We start from the raw sequence: 16,397 nt of genomic DNA on the forward strand, positions 1-16,397 counted from the left end.
GTGTCATGGTACATCAGTCATTGAAGGTTGGCATGCAGGTACAGCAGGCGGTTAAGAAAGCAAATGGCATGTTGGCCTTCATAGCGAGGGGATTTGAGTACAGGGGCAGCGAGGTGTTGCTACAGTTGTACAGGGCCTTGGTGAGGCCACACCTGGAGTATTGTGTACAGTTTTGGTCTCCTAACTTGAGGAAGGACATTCTTGCTATTGAGGGAGTGCAGCGAAGGTTCACCAGACTGATTCCCGGGATGGCGGGACTGACATATCAAGAAAGACTGGATCAACTGGGCTTGTATTCACTGGAGTTCAGAAGAATGAGAGGGGACCTCATAGAAACGTTTAAAATTCTGATGGATTTAGACAGGTTGGATGCAGGAAGAATGTTCCCAATGTTGGGGAAGTCCAGAACCAGGGGACACAGACTAAGGATAAGGGGGAAGCCATTTAGGACCGAGATGAGGAGAAACTTCTTCACCCAGAGAGTGGTGAACCTGTGGAATTCTCTACCACAGAAAGTAGTTGAGGCCAAGTCACTAAATATATTCAAAAGGGAGTTAGATGAAGTCCTTACTACTAGGGGGATCAAGGGGTATGGTGAGAAAGCAGGAAGGGGGTACTGAAGTTGCATGTTCAGCCATGAACTCATTGAATGGCGGTGCAGGCTCGAAGGGCCGAATGGCCTACTCCTGCACCTATTTTCTATGTTTCTATGTTTCTAACAGATTGGGTAGATAGAGAGAGACTGTTCCCGCTGGTTGGGGAGTCGAGGACTCGGGGGCACAGCCTAAACATTAGAGCCAGACCTTTCAGGAGTGAAGTTCAGTAACACATCTACACACAAAGGGTGGAAGAGGTTTGGAACTCTCTCCCAAAAATGGCAGTTAATGCTGAATCAGTTGTTAATTTTAAATCGGAGATTGATAAATTTTTATTAACCTAAGGTATTAAGGGATATGGGCCAAAGGCGGGGTATATGGAGTTAGGTCGCAGATCAGCCATGATCTCATTGAATGGCAGAACAGGCTCGAGGGGCTGAATGGCCTCCTCCTGTTCCTGTGTAACAGGCTCGAGGGGCTGAATGGCCTCCTCCTGTTCCTGTGTAACTGGCTCGAGGGGCTGAATGGCCTCCTCCTGTTCCTGTGTAACAGGCTCGTGGGGCTGAATGGCCTCCTCCTGTTCCTGTGTAACAGGCTCGAGGGGCTGAATGGCCTTCTCCTGTTCCTGTGTAACAGGCTCGAGGGACTGAATGGCCTCCTCCTGTTCCTGTGTAACAGGTTTGAGGGGCTGAATGGCCTCCTCCTGTTCCTGTGTAACAGGCTCAAGGGGCTGAATGGCCTCCTCCTGGTCCTGTGTAACAGGTTCGAGGGGCTGAATGGCCTCCTCCTGTTCCTGTGTAACAGGTTCGAGAGGCTGAATGGCCTCCTCCTGTTCCTGTGTAATAGGCTCGAGGGGCTGAATGGCCTCCTCCTGGTCCTGTGTAACAGGTTCGAGGGGCTGAATGGCCTCCTCCTGTTCCTGTGTAACAGGTTCGAGGGGCTGAATGGCCTCCTCCTGTTCCTGTGCAACAGGCCACGAGGGGCTGAATGGCCTCCTCCTGTTCCTGTGTAACAGGCTCGAGGGGCTGAATGGCCTCCTCCTGTTCCTGTGCAACAGGCCACGAGGGGCTGAATGGCCTCCTCCTGTTCCTATGTAACAGGCTCGAGGGGCTGAATGGCCTGCTCCTCGTCATTCTCTCTACTGACTCCCGCTGGAAGGTGTGTGCATCGACTTTGGGTAAGGACAGAATTGGGCCGGGATGTGATGCCCCACACAGCTGAATAGCCTGCTGAGACTCAGGGTTGAGGCTCACACGTCAGGATTGGGCATTTGGCCGAGGGTCCGGTTCGGGATTTCGGGGTGTAACTAGTGTCCGTGGGGTCCATACCCCGGTGAGGAAACAGCACAACAATCACCAGTGTTAGCCAGCTCCCTGAGGCACCCCCATCAGTTGGCTTACCTCTGGCGATGCCCTCGGTGTAGGAGCCCGATAGCTTCCTGCAGCTGGAGTTATCGCCACCGCACACCTTGCAGCTGTCCGACATCTGGCCAGAGTCCAGCTTTCCATCGCAGCCAAATATCTACAACAGGAGCACGCAAAACAAAATCAGTAACAGTGGGGGAAATCTCAGGCTGCAGCACACCGGGAGTGAGGGAGAAGAGGGGGAGCGAGGGAGACCGGGGGGAGTGAGGGAGACCGGGGGGGGAGTGAGGGAGATCGGGGGGGGGAGTGAGGGAGACCGGGGGGAGTGAGGGAGACGAGAGGGAGTGAGGTGAGGGAGACCGGGGGGGGGGGGTGAGGGAGATCGGGGGAAGTGAGGGAGACCGGGGGGGGGGGGAGTGAGGGAGTCCGGGAGGGGGGGGGTGAGGGAGACCGGGGGGAGTGAGGGAGACTGGGGGGCGAGTGAGGGAGACCCGGGGGGGGGGAAGTGAGGGAGACCGGGGGGGGGGGAGTGAGGGAGACCGGGGGGGGGGGGGGGAAGTGAGGGAGACCGGGGGGGGGAGTGAGGGAGACCGGGGGGGGAGTGAGGGAGACCGGGGGGGGGGAGTGAGGGAGACCGGGGGGGGGGGAGTGAGGGAGACCGGGGGGGGGGAGTGAGGGAGACCGGGGGGGGAGTGAGGGAGACTGGGGGGGGGGGAGTGAGGGAGTCCGGGAGGGGGGGGGGTGAGGGAGACCGGGGGGGGGGGGAGTGAGGGAGTCCGGGAGGGGGGGGGGTGAGGGAGACCGGGGGGAGTGAGGGAGACTGGGGGGCGAGTGAGGGAGACCCGGGGGGGGGGAAGTGAGGGAGACCGGGGGGGGGGGAGTGAGGGAGACCGGGGGGGGGGAGTGAGGGAGACCGGGGGGGGGGGAGTGAGGGAGACCGGGGGGGGGGGAGTGAGGGAGACCGGGGGGGGGGGAGTGAGGGAGACCGGGGGGGGAGTGAGGGAGACTGGGGGGAGTGAGGGAGACCAGGGGGTGGGGGGTGAGGGAGACCGGGGGGAGTGAGGGAGACCCGGGGGGGGGGGGGGGAGTGAGGGAGACCGGGGGAGGGTGAGGGAGACTGGGGGGAGTGAGGGAGACCCGGGGGGGGGGGGGGGAGTGAGGGAGACCGGGGGGGGGGGGGGGGGGAGTGAGGGAGACCGGGGGGGGGGAGTGAGGGAGACCGGGGGGGGGGGGGGGGGGTGAGGGAGACCGGGGGGGGGTGAGGGAGACTGGGGGGAGTGAGGGAGACCGGAGGGAGTGAGGGAGACCGGAGGGAGTGAGGTGAGGGAGACCGGGGGGGGGGTGAGGGAGATCGGGGGAAGTGAGGGAGACCGGGGGGGGGAGTGAGGGAGTCCGGGAGGGGGGGGGGAGTGAGGGAGACCGGGGGGAGTGAGGGAGACTGGGGGGCGAGTGAAGGAGACCCGGGGGGGGGGGAGTGAGGGAGACCGGGGGGGGGGAGTGAGGGAGACCGGGGGGGGGGGAGTGAGGGAGACCAGGGGGGGGGGGAGTGAGGGAGACCGGGGGGGGGGGGAGTGAGGGAGACCGGGGGGGGGGGGGAGTGAGGGAGACCGGGGGGGGGGGAGTGAGGGAGACCGGGGGAGGGTGAGGGAGACTGGGGGGAGTGAGGGAGACCGGGGGGGGGTGAGGGAGACTGGGGGGAGTGAGGGAGACCAGGGGGTGGGGGGTGAGGGAGACCGGGGGGAGTGAGGGAGACTGGGGGGCGAGTGAGGGAGACTGGGGGGGGGGGGGGAGTGAGGGAGACCGGGGGGGGGGGAGTGAGGGAGACCGGGGGGGGGGGGAGTGAGGGAGACCGGGGGGGGGGAGTGAGGGAGACCGGGGGGGGGGAGTGAGGGAGACCGGGGGAGGGTGAAGGAGACTGGGGGCAGTGAGGGAGACCAGGGGGTGGGGGGTGAGGGAGACCGGGGGGAGTGAGGGAGACCCGGGGGGGGGGAGTGAGGGAGACCGGGGTGGGGGGGGGGTGAGGGAGACCGGGGGGAGTGAGGGAGACCGGAGAGAGTGAGGGAGACCGGGGGGGGGGGGAGGTGAGGGAGACCGGGGGGGGGAGGTGAGGGAGACCGGGGGGGGGGGGGGTGAGGGAGACCGGGGGGGGGGGGGGTGAGGGAGACCGGGGTGGGGGGGGTGAGGGAGACCGGGGGGAGTGAGGGAGACTAGGGGGAGTGAGGGAGACCGGGGGGGGTGAGGGAGACCGGGGTGGGGGGGGGTGAGGGAGACCAGGGGGAGTGAGGGAGTGAGGGTGACCAGGAGCAAGGGACACCGGGAGTGAAGTAGACCGGGACTGAGGGACACAGGGAGTGAGCTAGAGGCCACTATCCAGTGCTGAGAGTCCAGCAGTGATGTTGAATGGTTGTGGTGGAGCTCGGCACTTACCCTGCACCGTCCCGTGACACAGAGTCTGTACGATGATGATGTCTCTGAGTCACTCAGCACACACCTGGTCCCATCCACAAAACTGTCGCCACGACTCACCATGAAACTCTTCCCATCCACGCGGCACATGTACTGGCACAGCGTGTGACCTGGGAATAGGCAAAGGGAGCAGCATTAGTACCGGGGCGTCAGTACCGGGGCATCAGTACCGGGGCATCAGTACCGGGGCATCAGTACCGGGGCATCAGTACCGGGGCATCAGTACCGGGACATCAGTACCGGGACATCAGTACCGGGGCATCAGTACCGGGGCATCAGTACCGGGGCATCAGTACCGGGACATCAGTACCGGGACATCAGTACCGGGACATCAGTACCGGGACATCAGTACCGGGACATCAGTACCGGGGCATCAGTACCGGGGCATCAGTACCGGGGCATCAGTACCGGGGCATCAGTACCGGGGCATCAGTACCGGGGCATCAGTACCGGGGCATCAGTACCGGGGCATCAGTACCGGGGTATCAGTACCGGGACATCAGTACCGGGACATCAGTACCGGGACATCAGTACCGGGGCATCAGTACCGGGGCATCAGTACCGGGGCATCAGTACCGGGGCATCAGTACCGGGGTATCAGTACCGGGACATCAGTACCGGGACATCAGTACCGGGACATCAGTACCGGGGCATCAGTACCGGGGCATCAGTACCGGGGCATCAGTACCGGGGCATCAGTACCGGGACATCAGTACCGGGACATCAGTACCGGGACATCAGTACCGGGGCATCAGTACCGGGACATCAGTACCGGGGCATCAGTACCGGGACATCAGTACCGGGACATCAGTACCGGGGCATCAGTACCGGGACATCAGTACCGGGGCATCAGTACCGGGGTATCAGTACCGGGGTATCAGTACCGGGGTATCATGTCCCGGGACATCAGTACCGGGGTATCAGTACCCCGCGGGGTATCAGTACCGGGGTATCAGTACCGGGACATCTACCGGGACATCAGTACCAGGGTATCAGTACCGGGGTATCAGTACCGGGACATCACAGGTGAGGCCACACCTGGAGTACTGCGTACAGTTTTGGTTTCCATATTTACGAAAGGATATACTTGCTTTGGAGGCAGTTCAGAGAAGGTTCACTCGGTTGATTCCGGGGATGAGGGGGTTGACCCATGAGGAAAGGTTGAGGAGGTTGGGCCTCGACTCATTGGAGTTCAGAAGAATGAGAGGTGATCTTATCGAAACGTATAAGATTATGAGGCAGCTTGACAAGGTGGATGCAGAGAGGATGTTTCCACTGATGGGGGAGACTAGAACTAGGGGTCATAGTCTGAGAATAAGGGGCCGCCCATTTAAAACTGAGATGAGGAGGAATTTCTTCTCTCAGAGGGTTGTAAATCTGTGGAATTCGCTGCCTCAGAGAGCTGTGGAGGCTGGGACATTGAATATATTTAAGACAGAAATAGCCAGTTTCTTAACTGATAAGGGAATAAGGGGTTATGGGGAGCGGGCGGGGAAGTGGAGCTGAGTCCATGATCGGATGAGCCATGTTCGTATTAAATGGCGGAGCAGGCTCGAGGGGCCATATGGCCTACTCCTGCTCCTATTTCTTATGATCTTACGTTCTTATGATTTCCCCCCAACAAATATATAACGTTGATGTGACGGACGTGAGACGCTGAGCCCACTGTGGTTTTACCTTCTGCGTAGCCCAGGGCAGGTAGCCACTTATAGTAAACGGGAACCCTGGGGCTGAGGTAGAGAGGCTGAGAGTTGGTGTCTGAGCACTGAGTGGTCATGAAATCAAACTGAGATCCCTGGCAAGGCTGCAGAAAGAATGGGAGAAAAACAGCAGGTAACAGAAACACTTACAGCAGTGGAGGCACAGTTAATTTCATTCCGCAACTTTTTAAGCCACCCAGTATTAGCTACAAACACTCCTGGGGCAGGTACAGCACGGGTTAGATACAGAGTAAAGCTCCCTCTACACTGTCCCATCAAACACTCCCAGGGCAGGTACAGCACGGGGTTAGATACAGAGTAAAGCTCCCTCTACACTGTCCCATCAAACACTCCCAGGGCAGGTACAGCACGGGGTTAGATACAGAGTAAAGCTCCCTCTACACTGTTCCATCAAACACTCCCAGGGCAGGTACAGCACGGGGTTAGATACAGAGTAAAGCTCCCTCTACACTGTCCCATCAAACACTCCCAGGGCAGGTACAGCACGGGGTTAGATACAGAGTAAAGCTCCCTCTACACTGTCCCATCAAACACTCCCAGGGCAGGTACAGGGGGTTAGATACAGAGTAAAGCTCCCTCTACACTGTCCCATCAAACACTCCCAGGGCAGGTACAGCACAGGGTTAGATACAGAGTAAAGCTCCCTCTACACTGCCCCATCAAACACTCCCAGGGCAGGTACAGGGGGTTAGATGCAGAGTAAAGCTCCCTCTACACTGTCCCATCAAACACTCCCAGGGCAGGTACAGCACGGGTTAGATACAGAGTAAAGCTCCCTCTACACTGTCCCATCACACACTCCCAGGGCAGGTACAGCACGGGGTTAGATACAGAGTAAAGCTCCCTCTACACTGTCCCATCAAACACTCCCAGGGCAGGTACAGCACGGGTTAGAAACATAGAAGTATAGAAAATAGGTACAGGAGTAGGCCATTGGGCCTTCTAGCCTGCACTACCTTTTAATATAATCATGGCTGATCATGCAACTTCAGTACCCCATTCTTGTTTTCTCTCCATTACCCTTGATCTCTTTAGCCGTAAGGGCCATATCTAACTCCCTTTTGAATATATCTAATGAATTGGCATCAACAACTTTCTGTGGTAGAGAATTCCACAGGTTAACAATTCTCTGAGTGAAGAAGTTTCTCCTCATCTTGGTCCTAAATGGCTTACCCTTTATCCTTAAACTGTGACCCTGGTTCTGGACTTCCCCAACATCGGGAACATTCTTCCTGCATCTAACCTGTCTAAACCCGTCAGAATTTTATATGTTTCCATGAAATCCTCTCTCATTCTTCTAAACTCCAGTGAATATAAGCCTAGTCAATCCAGTCTTTCTTCATATGTCAGTCCAGCCATCCCGGGAATCAGTCTGGTGAACTTCCGCTGCACTCCCTCAATAGCAAGAATGTCCTTCCTCAGATTAGGAGACCAAAACTGAACACAATATTCCAGGTGTGGCCTCACCAAGGCCCTGTACAACTGCAGTAAGACCTCCCTGCTCCTATACTCAAATCCTCTCGCTATGAAGGCCAACATGCCATTTGCCTTCTTCACTAACTGCTGTACCTGCATGCCAACCTTCAATGACTGATGTACCATGACACCCAGGTCTCGTTGCACCTCCCCTTTTCCTAATCTGTCACCATTCAGATGATAGTCTGCCTTCCTGTTTTTGCCACCAAAGTGTATAACCTCACATTTATCCACATTATACTGCATCTGCCATACATTTGCCCACTCACCTAACCTGTCCAAGTCACCCTGCAGCCTCTTAGCATCCTCCTCACAGCTCACACCGTCACCCAGCTTAGTGTCATCTGCAAACTTGGAGATATTACATTCAATTCCTTCATCTAAATCATTAATATATATTGTAAATAGCTGGGTCCCAGCACTGAACCTTGCGGTACCCTACTAGCCACTGCCTGCCATTCTGAAAAGGACCTATTTATTCCTACTCTTTGCTTCCTGTCTGCCAATTAGTTCTCTATCCATGTCAATACATTACCCCCAATACCATGTGCTTTAATTTTGCACACTAATCTCTTGTGTGGGACCTTGTCAAAAGCCTTTTGAAAGTCCAAATATACCACATCCACTGATTCTCCCTTGTCCACTCCACTAGTTACATCCTCAAAAACTTCTGGAAGATTTGTCAAGCATGATTTCCCTTTCATAAATCCATGCTGACTTGGACTGATCCTGTCACTGCTTTCCAAATACATTGCTATTTCATCTTTAATAATTGATTCCAACATTTTCCCCACTACTGATGTCAGGCTAACCGGTCCAAAATTCCCTGTTTTCTCTCTCTTTCCTTTTTTAAAAAGTGGGGTTACATTAGCTACCCTCCAATCCATAGGAACTGATCCAGAGTCTATGGAATGTTGGAAAATGACCACCAATGCATCCACTATTTCAAGGGCCACTTCCTTAAGCACTCTGGGATGCAGACCATCAGGCCCTGGGGATTTATCGGCCTTCAATCCCATCAATTTCCCTAAAACAATTTCCTGACTAATAAGAATTTCCTTCAGTTCCTCCTTCTCGCTAGACCCTTGGTCTCCGGAAGGTTATTAATGTCTTCCTTCGTGAAGACAGAACCTAAGTATTTGTTCAATTGGTCTGCCATTTCTTTGTTCCCCATTATAAATTCACCTGATTCTGACTGCAAGGGACCTACGTTTGTCTTCACTAATCTTTTTATCTTCACATATCTATAAAAGCTTTTGCAGTCAGTTTTTATGTTCACAGCAAGCTTCCTCTCATACTCTATTTTCCCCCTCTTAATTAAACCCTTTGTCCTCCTCTGCTGAATTCTAAATTTCTCCCAGTCCTCAGGTTTGCTGCTTTTTCTGGCCAGTTTATATGCCTCTTCCTTGGATTTAACACTATCCCTAATTTCCCTTGTTAGCCACGGTTGAGCCACCTTCCCCGTTTTATTTTTACTCCAGACAGGGATGTACAATTGTTGAAGTTCATCCATGTGATCTTTGAATGTTTGCCATTGCCTATCCACCGTTAACCCTTTAAGTATCATTTGCCAGTCTATTCTCGCCAATTCACGTCTCATACCGTCGGAGTTACCTTTCTTTAAGTTCAGGACCTTAGTTTCCGAATTAACTGTGTCACTCTCCATCTTAATGAAGAATTCTACCATATTATGGTCACTCTTCCCCAAGGGGCCTCGCACAACAAGATTGCTAATTAATCCTCTCTCGTTACACAACACCCAGTCTAGGATGGCCAGCTCTCCAGTTAGATACAGAGTAAAGCTCTCTCTACACTGTCCCATCAAACACTCCCAAGGTAGGTACAGCACGGGTTAGATACAGAGTAAAGCTCCCTCTACACTGTCCCATCAAACACTCCCAGGGCAGGTACAGGGGGTTAGATACAGAGTAAAGCTCCCTCTACACTGTCCCATCAAACACTCCCAGGGCAGGTACAGGGGGTTAGATACAGAGTAAAGCTCCCTCTACACTGTCCCATCAAACACTCCCAGGGCAGGTACAGCACGGGTTAGATACAGAGTAAAGCTCCCTCTGCACTGTCCCATCAAACACTCCCAGGGCAGGTACAGGGGGTTAGATACAGAGTAAAGCTCCCTCTACACTGTCCCATCAAACACTCCCAGGGCAGGTACAGCACGGGGTTAGATACAGAGTAAAGCTCCCTCTACACTGTCCCATCAAACACTCCCAGGGCAGGTACAGCATGGGTTAGATACCTTTCATTTCCACTTGTCCGTCTATCCCACAATCCCCTCTCTCCCCAGAAACAGATCAATTGCCCTTTGACCCCATTTACGCCTTCCGTCTCAATGTGCTTCCTGGGAGCTCATTCTACAACTCCACACCCCTTTCAGTGAAAAATTCCCAACTTCCCTTCTTACCCCCAGCTCCCTCAACGATCCTGGATTTGAACCCCCTCATTGTCGGAAACAATCTGCTAGGACCAACTTTGTCAATTCCCTTCAGAATGTAATTAATTCCTTTCGAACTTTCCTCTCTCGCAAATTAAACAATCCCAACTTTCTGACCGTTTCCTCACAGGTTAAATTCCGAACCCCTGGACTCAGCCTTGTGTCCCTCTGTCTGTCCCAGTATCCTTGGCCAGTCTCCAGTGCTCTCCTCCACAAACAGTAGTTGATGCAAGGGCAATTGTTAATTTTAAAGCTGAGGTGGGTAGATTTTTTGTTGAGGGAGATGGGGCAAAGGTGGGTGAATGGAGTTAGGTCGCAGATCAGCTATGATCTCATTGAATGGCGGAGCAGGCTCGAGGGGTTGAATCATCCTCCTCCTGATCCTGTGTAACAGGCTCGAGGGGCTGAATGGCCTCCTCCTGTTCCTGTGTAACAGGCTCGAGGGGCTGAATGGCCTCCTCCTGTTCCAGTGTAACAGGCTCGAGGGGCTGAATGGCCTCCTCCTGTTCCTGTGTAACAGGCTCGAGGGACTGAATGGCCTCCTCCTGTTCCTGTGTAACAGGCTCGAGGGGCTGAATGGGCCTCCTCCTGTTCCTGTGTAACAGGCTCGAGGGGTTGAATGGCCTCCTCCTGTTCCTGTGTAACAGGCTCGAGGGGTTGAATGGCCTCCTCCTGTTCCTGTGTAACAGGCTCGAGGGGCTGAATGGCCTCCTCCTGTTCCTGTGTAACAGGCTCGAGGGGTTGAATGGCCTCCTCCTGTTCCTGTGTAACAGGCTCGAGGGGTTGAATGGCCTCCTCCTGTTCCTGTGTAACAGGCTCGAGGGGCTGAATGGCCTCCTCCTGTTCCTGTGTAACAGGCTCGAGGGGCTGAATGGCCACCTCCTGTTCCTGTGTAACAGGCTCGAGGGGCTGAATGGGCTCCTCCTGTTCCTGTGTAACAGGCTCGAGGGGCTGAATGGCCTCCTCCTGTTCCTGTTTAACAGGCTCGAGGGGATGAATGGCCTCCTCCTGCTCCTGTGTAACAGGCTCGAGGGGCTGAATGGCCTCCTCCTGTTCCTGTGTAACAGGCTCGAGGGGCTGAATGGCCTCCTCCTGTTCCTGTGTAACAGGCTCGAGGGGCTGAATGGCCTCCTCCTGTTCCTGTGTAACAGGCTCGAGGGGCTGAATGGGCCTCCTCCTGTTCCTGTGCAACAGGCTCGAGGGGTTGAATGGCCTCCTCCTGTTCCTGTGTAACAGGCTCGAGGGGCTGAATGGCCTCCTCCTGTTCCTGTGTAACAGGCTCGAGGGGCTGAATGGCCTCCTCCTGTTCCTGTGTAACAGGCTCGAGGGGCTGAATGGCCTCCTCCTGTTCCTGTGTAACAGGCTCGAGGGGCTGAATGGCCTCCTCCTGTTCCTGTGGGGTTGGTACCCGCTAACCACACACTGTGGGAACCCAGTCCCCAGCGCTTATGTTCCCGATTGAGACGATTGACACACACTCGCCCTCACCTGAACGTTGCACATCTTTGCCTCCATATCCGCTCCCTCACACTTCCGACCACCGAACGCAGGTCTAGAAAAACCCAAACACTGAATAAATCAGGAACTCCTCCAACTCTCTGGGGATATTAACAACAGGAAGGTTGCTCCCTCCATGGCTCAGTTAATTAAGGCAGAGCAGCACTAAGCCACACACGGAGCAGGGGTGCCCCATACAGTGTGATACTGAGTCACACACGGAGCAGGAGTGCCCCATACAGTGTGATACTGAGTCACACACACACCAGGAGTGCCCCATACAGTGTGATACTGAGTCACACACACACCAGGAGTGCCCCATACAGTGTGATACTGAGTCACACACACACCAGGAGTGCCCCATACAGTGTGATACTGAGTCACACACGGAGCAGGGGTGCCCCATACAGTGTGATACTGAGTCACACACACACCAGGAGTGCCCCATACAGTGTGATACTGAGTCACACACACACCAGGAGTGCCCCATACAGTGTGATACTGAGTCACACACGGAGCAGGAGTGCCCCATACAGTGTGATACTGAGTCACACACACACCAGGAGTGCCCCATACAGTGTGATACTGAGTCACACACACACCAGGAGTGTCCCAATCCAACAACCTGATTTATATTGCGCCTTTAACGTAGTAAAACATCCCAAGGTGCTTCACAGCACCGCGAAAAAGCAAAATTTGACACCGAGTCATGTAATAGATATTAGGATAGGTGACCAAAAGCTTGGTCAAAGAGATAAGTTTCAAGGAGTGTCTTAAAGGATTAAAGAGAAGTAGAGAGGTTGAGGGACGGAATTCCAGAACTGGGTGTCAATTAAAAATGTAAAAACTGAGATTGATATATTTTTGTTGGGCAAGGGTATCAACAAAAGGAAGAAAGAATTGGATTTATCTCTCGCTTTTCATAACCACCCAACATATCAAAGCGCTTTACAGCCAATAAAGCACGTTTTGGAGTTAAGTCACTGCTGTAATGTGGGAAACGCGGCAGCCAATTTGTGCACAGCAAGCTCCCACAAACAGCACTGTGATTATATCTAGATAATCTGTTTTTTGTGATAGTGATTGAGGGATAAATCTTAGCCCAAGGACACCGGGGATTCTTTGAAATAGTGCCATGGGATCTTTTACATCCACCTGAGAGGGCAGACGGGGCCTCGGTTTAACGTCTCATCCGAAAGACAGCACCTCTGACAGTGCATCACTCCCTCAGCACTGCACTGGAGTGTCAGCCTGGATCTTTTGTGCTCAAGTCCCTGGAGTGGGACTTGAACCCACAAGAGGCGAGAGTGCTGCCCACTGAGCCACAGCTGATACTTTAATATAATAAAACGTCCCAAGGTGCTTAACAGAACCGCTATAAAACAAAATTTGACATCTAGCCACGTAACAGATATTAGGACAGGCTTAGTCAAAGAGGTAGGTTTTAAGGAGCGTCTTAAGGTTTAGGGAGTTCCAGAGCTGGGTATCAATTAAAAATGTCAAATTTGAGATTGATAGATTTTTGTTAGGTAAGAGTATCAAGGGTTACAGAACCATGGCGGGGAAATGGAGCTAAGATACAGATCAGCTCTGATCTAACTGAATGGGGGAACAGGCTCGAGAGGCTGAATGGGCCTCCTCCTGTTCCTGTGTAACAGGCTCGAGGGGCTGAATGGCCTCCTCCTATTCCTGTGGAGCAGGCTCGAGGGGCTGAATGGCCTTCTCCTGTTCCTGTGCAACATGCTCGAGGGGCTGAATGGCCTCCTCCTGTTCCTGTGTAACAGGCTCGAGGGGCTGAATGGCCTCCTCCTGTTCCTGTGTAATAGACTCGAGGGGCTGAATGGCCTCCTCCTGTTATTGTGCAACAGGCTCGAGGGGCTGAATGGCCTCCTCCTGTTCCTGTGTAACAGGCTCGAGGGGCTGAATGGCCTCCTCCTGTTATTGTGCAACAGGCTCGAGGGGCTGAATGGCCTCCTCCTGTTCCTGTGTAACAGGCTCGAGGGGCTGAATGGCCTCCTCCTGTTATTGTGCAACAGGCTCGAGGGGCTGAATGGCCTCCTCCTGTTCCTGTGTAACAGGCTCGAGGGGCTGAATGGCCTCCTCCTGTTATTGTGCAACACGCTCGAGGGGATGAATGGCCTCCTCCTGTTCCTGTGTAACAGGTTCGAGGGGCTGAATGGCCTCCTGTTCCTGTGTAACAGGCTCGAGGGGCTGAATGGCCTCCTGTTCCTGTGTAACAGGCTCGAGGAGCTGAATGGCCTCCTCCTGTTCCTGTGTAACAGACTCGAGGGGCTGAATGGCCTCCTCCTGTTCCTGTGTAACAGGCTCAAGGGGCTGAATGGCCTCCTCCTGTTCCTGTGTAATAGACTCGAGGGGCTGAATGGCCTCCTCCTGTTCCTGTGTAATAGACTCGAGGGGCTGAATGGCCTCCTCCTGTTCCTGTGTAACAGGCTCGAGGGGCTGAATGGCCTCCTCCTGTTCCTGTGTAATAGACTCGAGGGGCTGAATGGCCTCCTCCTGTTCCAGTGTAATAGACTCGAGGGGCTGAATGGCCTCCCCCTGTTCCTGTGTAACAGGCTCGAGGGGCTGAATGGCCTCCTCCTGTTCCTGTGTAACAGGCTCGAGGGACTGAATGGGCCTCCTCCTGTTCCTGTGTAACAGGCTCGAGGGGCTGAATGGTCTCCTCCTGTTCCTATGTAACAGGCTCGAGGGACTGAATGGCCTCCTCCTGTTCCTGTGTAATAGACTCGAGGGGCTGAATGGCCTCCTCCTGTTCCTGTGTAACAGGCTCGAGGGACTGAATGGCCTCCTCCTGTTCCTGTGTAATAGACTCGAGGGGCTGAATGGCCTCCTCCTGTTCCTGTGTAACAGGCTCGAGGGGCTGAATGGGCCTCCTCCTGCTCCTGTGTAACAGGCTCGAGGGGCTGAATGGCTTCCTCCTGTTCCTGTGTAACAGGCTCGAGGGGCTGAATGGCCTCCTCCTGTTGCGGTGTAACAGGCTCGAGGGGCTGAATGGCTTCCTCCTGTTCCTGTGTAACACACTCGAGGGGCTGAATGGCCTCCTCCTGTTATTGTGCAACAGGCTCGAGGGGCTGAATGGCCTCCTCCTGTTCCTGTGTAACAGGCTCGAGGGGCTGAATGGCCTCCTCCTGTTATTGTGCAACAGGCTCGAGGGGCTGAATGGGCCTCCTCCTGTTCCTGTGTAACAGGCTCGAGGGGCTGAATTCCACCTCCTGTTCCTGTGTAACAGGCTCGAGGGGCTGAATGGCCTCCTCCTGTTATTGTGCAACAGGCTCGAGGGGCTGAATGGACCTCCTCCTGTTCCTGTGTAACAGGTTCGAGGGGCTGAATGGCCTCCTCCTGTTCCTGTGCATCATGCTCGAGGGGCTGAATGGGCCTCCTCCTGTTCCTGTGTAATAGACTCGAGGGGCTGAATGGCCTCCTCCTGTTCCTGTGTAACAGACTCGAGGGGCTGAATGGCCTCCTCCTGTTCCTGTGTAACAGGCTCGAGGGGCTGAATTCCACCTCCTGTTCCTGTGTAACAGGCTCGAGGGGCTGAATGGCCCCTCCTGTTCCTGTGTAACAGGTTCGAGGGGCTGAATGGCCTCCTCCTGTTCCTGTGCATCATGCTCGAGGGGCTGAATGGGCCTCCTCCTGTTCCTGTGTAATAGACTCGAGGGGCTGAATGGCCTCCTCCTGTTCCTGTGTAACAGACTCTAGGGGCTGAATGGCCTCCTCCTGTTCCTGTGTAACAGGCTCGAGGGGCTGAATGGCCACCTCCTGTTCCTGTGTAACAGGCTTGAGGGGCTGAATGGCCTCCTCCTGCTCCTGTGTAACAGGCTCGAGGGGCTGAATGGGCCTCCTGTTCCTGTGTAACAGGCTCGAGGGGCTGAATGGCCTCCTCCTGTTCCTGTGTAACAGGCTCGAGGGGCTGAATGGCCTCCTCCTGTTCCTGTGTAACAGACTCGAGGGGCTGAATGGCCTCCTCCTGTTCCTGTGTAATAGACTCGAGGGGCTGAATGGCCTCCTCCTGCTCCTGTGTAACAGGCTCGAGGGGCTGAATGGCCTCCTCCTGTTTCTATGTAACAGGCTCGAGGGGCTGAATGGCCTCCTCCTGTTATTGTGCAACAGGCTCGAGGGGCTGAATGGCCTCCTCCTGTTCCTGTGTAACAGGCTCGAGGGGCTGAATGGCCACCTCCTGTTCCTGTGTAACAGGCTCGAGGAGCTGAATGGCCTCCTGTTCCTGTGTAACAGGCTCGAGGAGCTGAATGGCCTCCTCCTGTTCCTGTGTAACAGGCTTGAGGGGCTGAATGGCCTCCTCCTGTTCCTGTGTAACAGGCTCGAGGGGCTGAATTCCACCTCCTGTTCCTGTGTAATAGACTCGAGGGGCTGAATGGCCTCCTCCTGTTCCTGTGTAACAGACTCGAGGGGCTGAATGGCCTCCTCCTGTTCCTGTGTAACAGACTCGAGGGGCTGAATGGCCTCCTCCTGTTCCTGTGTAACAGGCTCGAGGGGCTGAATGGCCTCCTCCTGTTCCTGTGTAACAGACTCTAGGGGCTGAATGGCCCCTCCTGTTCCTGTGTAACAGGTTCGAGGGGCTGAATGGCCTCCTCCTGTTCCTGTGCATCATGCTCGAGGGGCTGAATGGGCCTCCTCCTGTTCCTGTGTAATAGACTCGAGGGGCTGAATGGCCTCCTCCTGTTCCTGTGTAACAGACTCTAGGGGCTGAATGGCCTCCTCCTGTTCCTGTGTAACAGGCTCGAGGGGCTGAATGGCCACCTCCTGTTCCTGTGTAACAGGCTTGAGGGGCTGAATGGCCTCCTCC

At 55.0% G+C, this 16,397-nt stretch overlaps 1 protein-coding gene across 1 annotated transcript in view; it reads right to left on the reverse strand.

Moving 5' to 3' along the window:
• Window positions 1-16,397, reverse strand: part of adamts13 (ADAM metallopeptidase with thrombospondin type 1 motif, 13) — a 196,053-nt gene that overhangs the window by 75,172 nt on the left and 104,484 nt on the right. The window contains exons 16-19 of the mRNA XM_070863579.1: window positions 11,564-11,627; window positions 6,104-6,230; window positions 4,388-4,536; window positions 1,997-2,117 (exon numbers count right to left, since the gene is read on the reverse strand). Coding sequence (XP_070719680.1) covers window positions 1,997-2,117; window positions 4,388-4,536; window positions 6,104-6,230; window positions 11,564-11,627 — 461 coding nt within the window. The remainder of the gene's footprint in view (window positions 1-1,996; window positions 2,118-4,387; window positions 4,537-6,103; window positions 6,231-11,563; window positions 11,628-16,397) is intronic.

This window comes from Pristiophorus japonicus, chromosome 20, assembly GCF_044704955.1.
Source record: "Pristiophorus japonicus isolate sPriJap1 chromosome 20, sPriJap1.hap1, whole genome shotgun sequence".
NCBI classification, from domain to species: Eukaryota; Metazoa; Chordata; class Chondrichthyes; family Pristiophoridae; genus Pristiophorus; species Pristiophorus japonicus.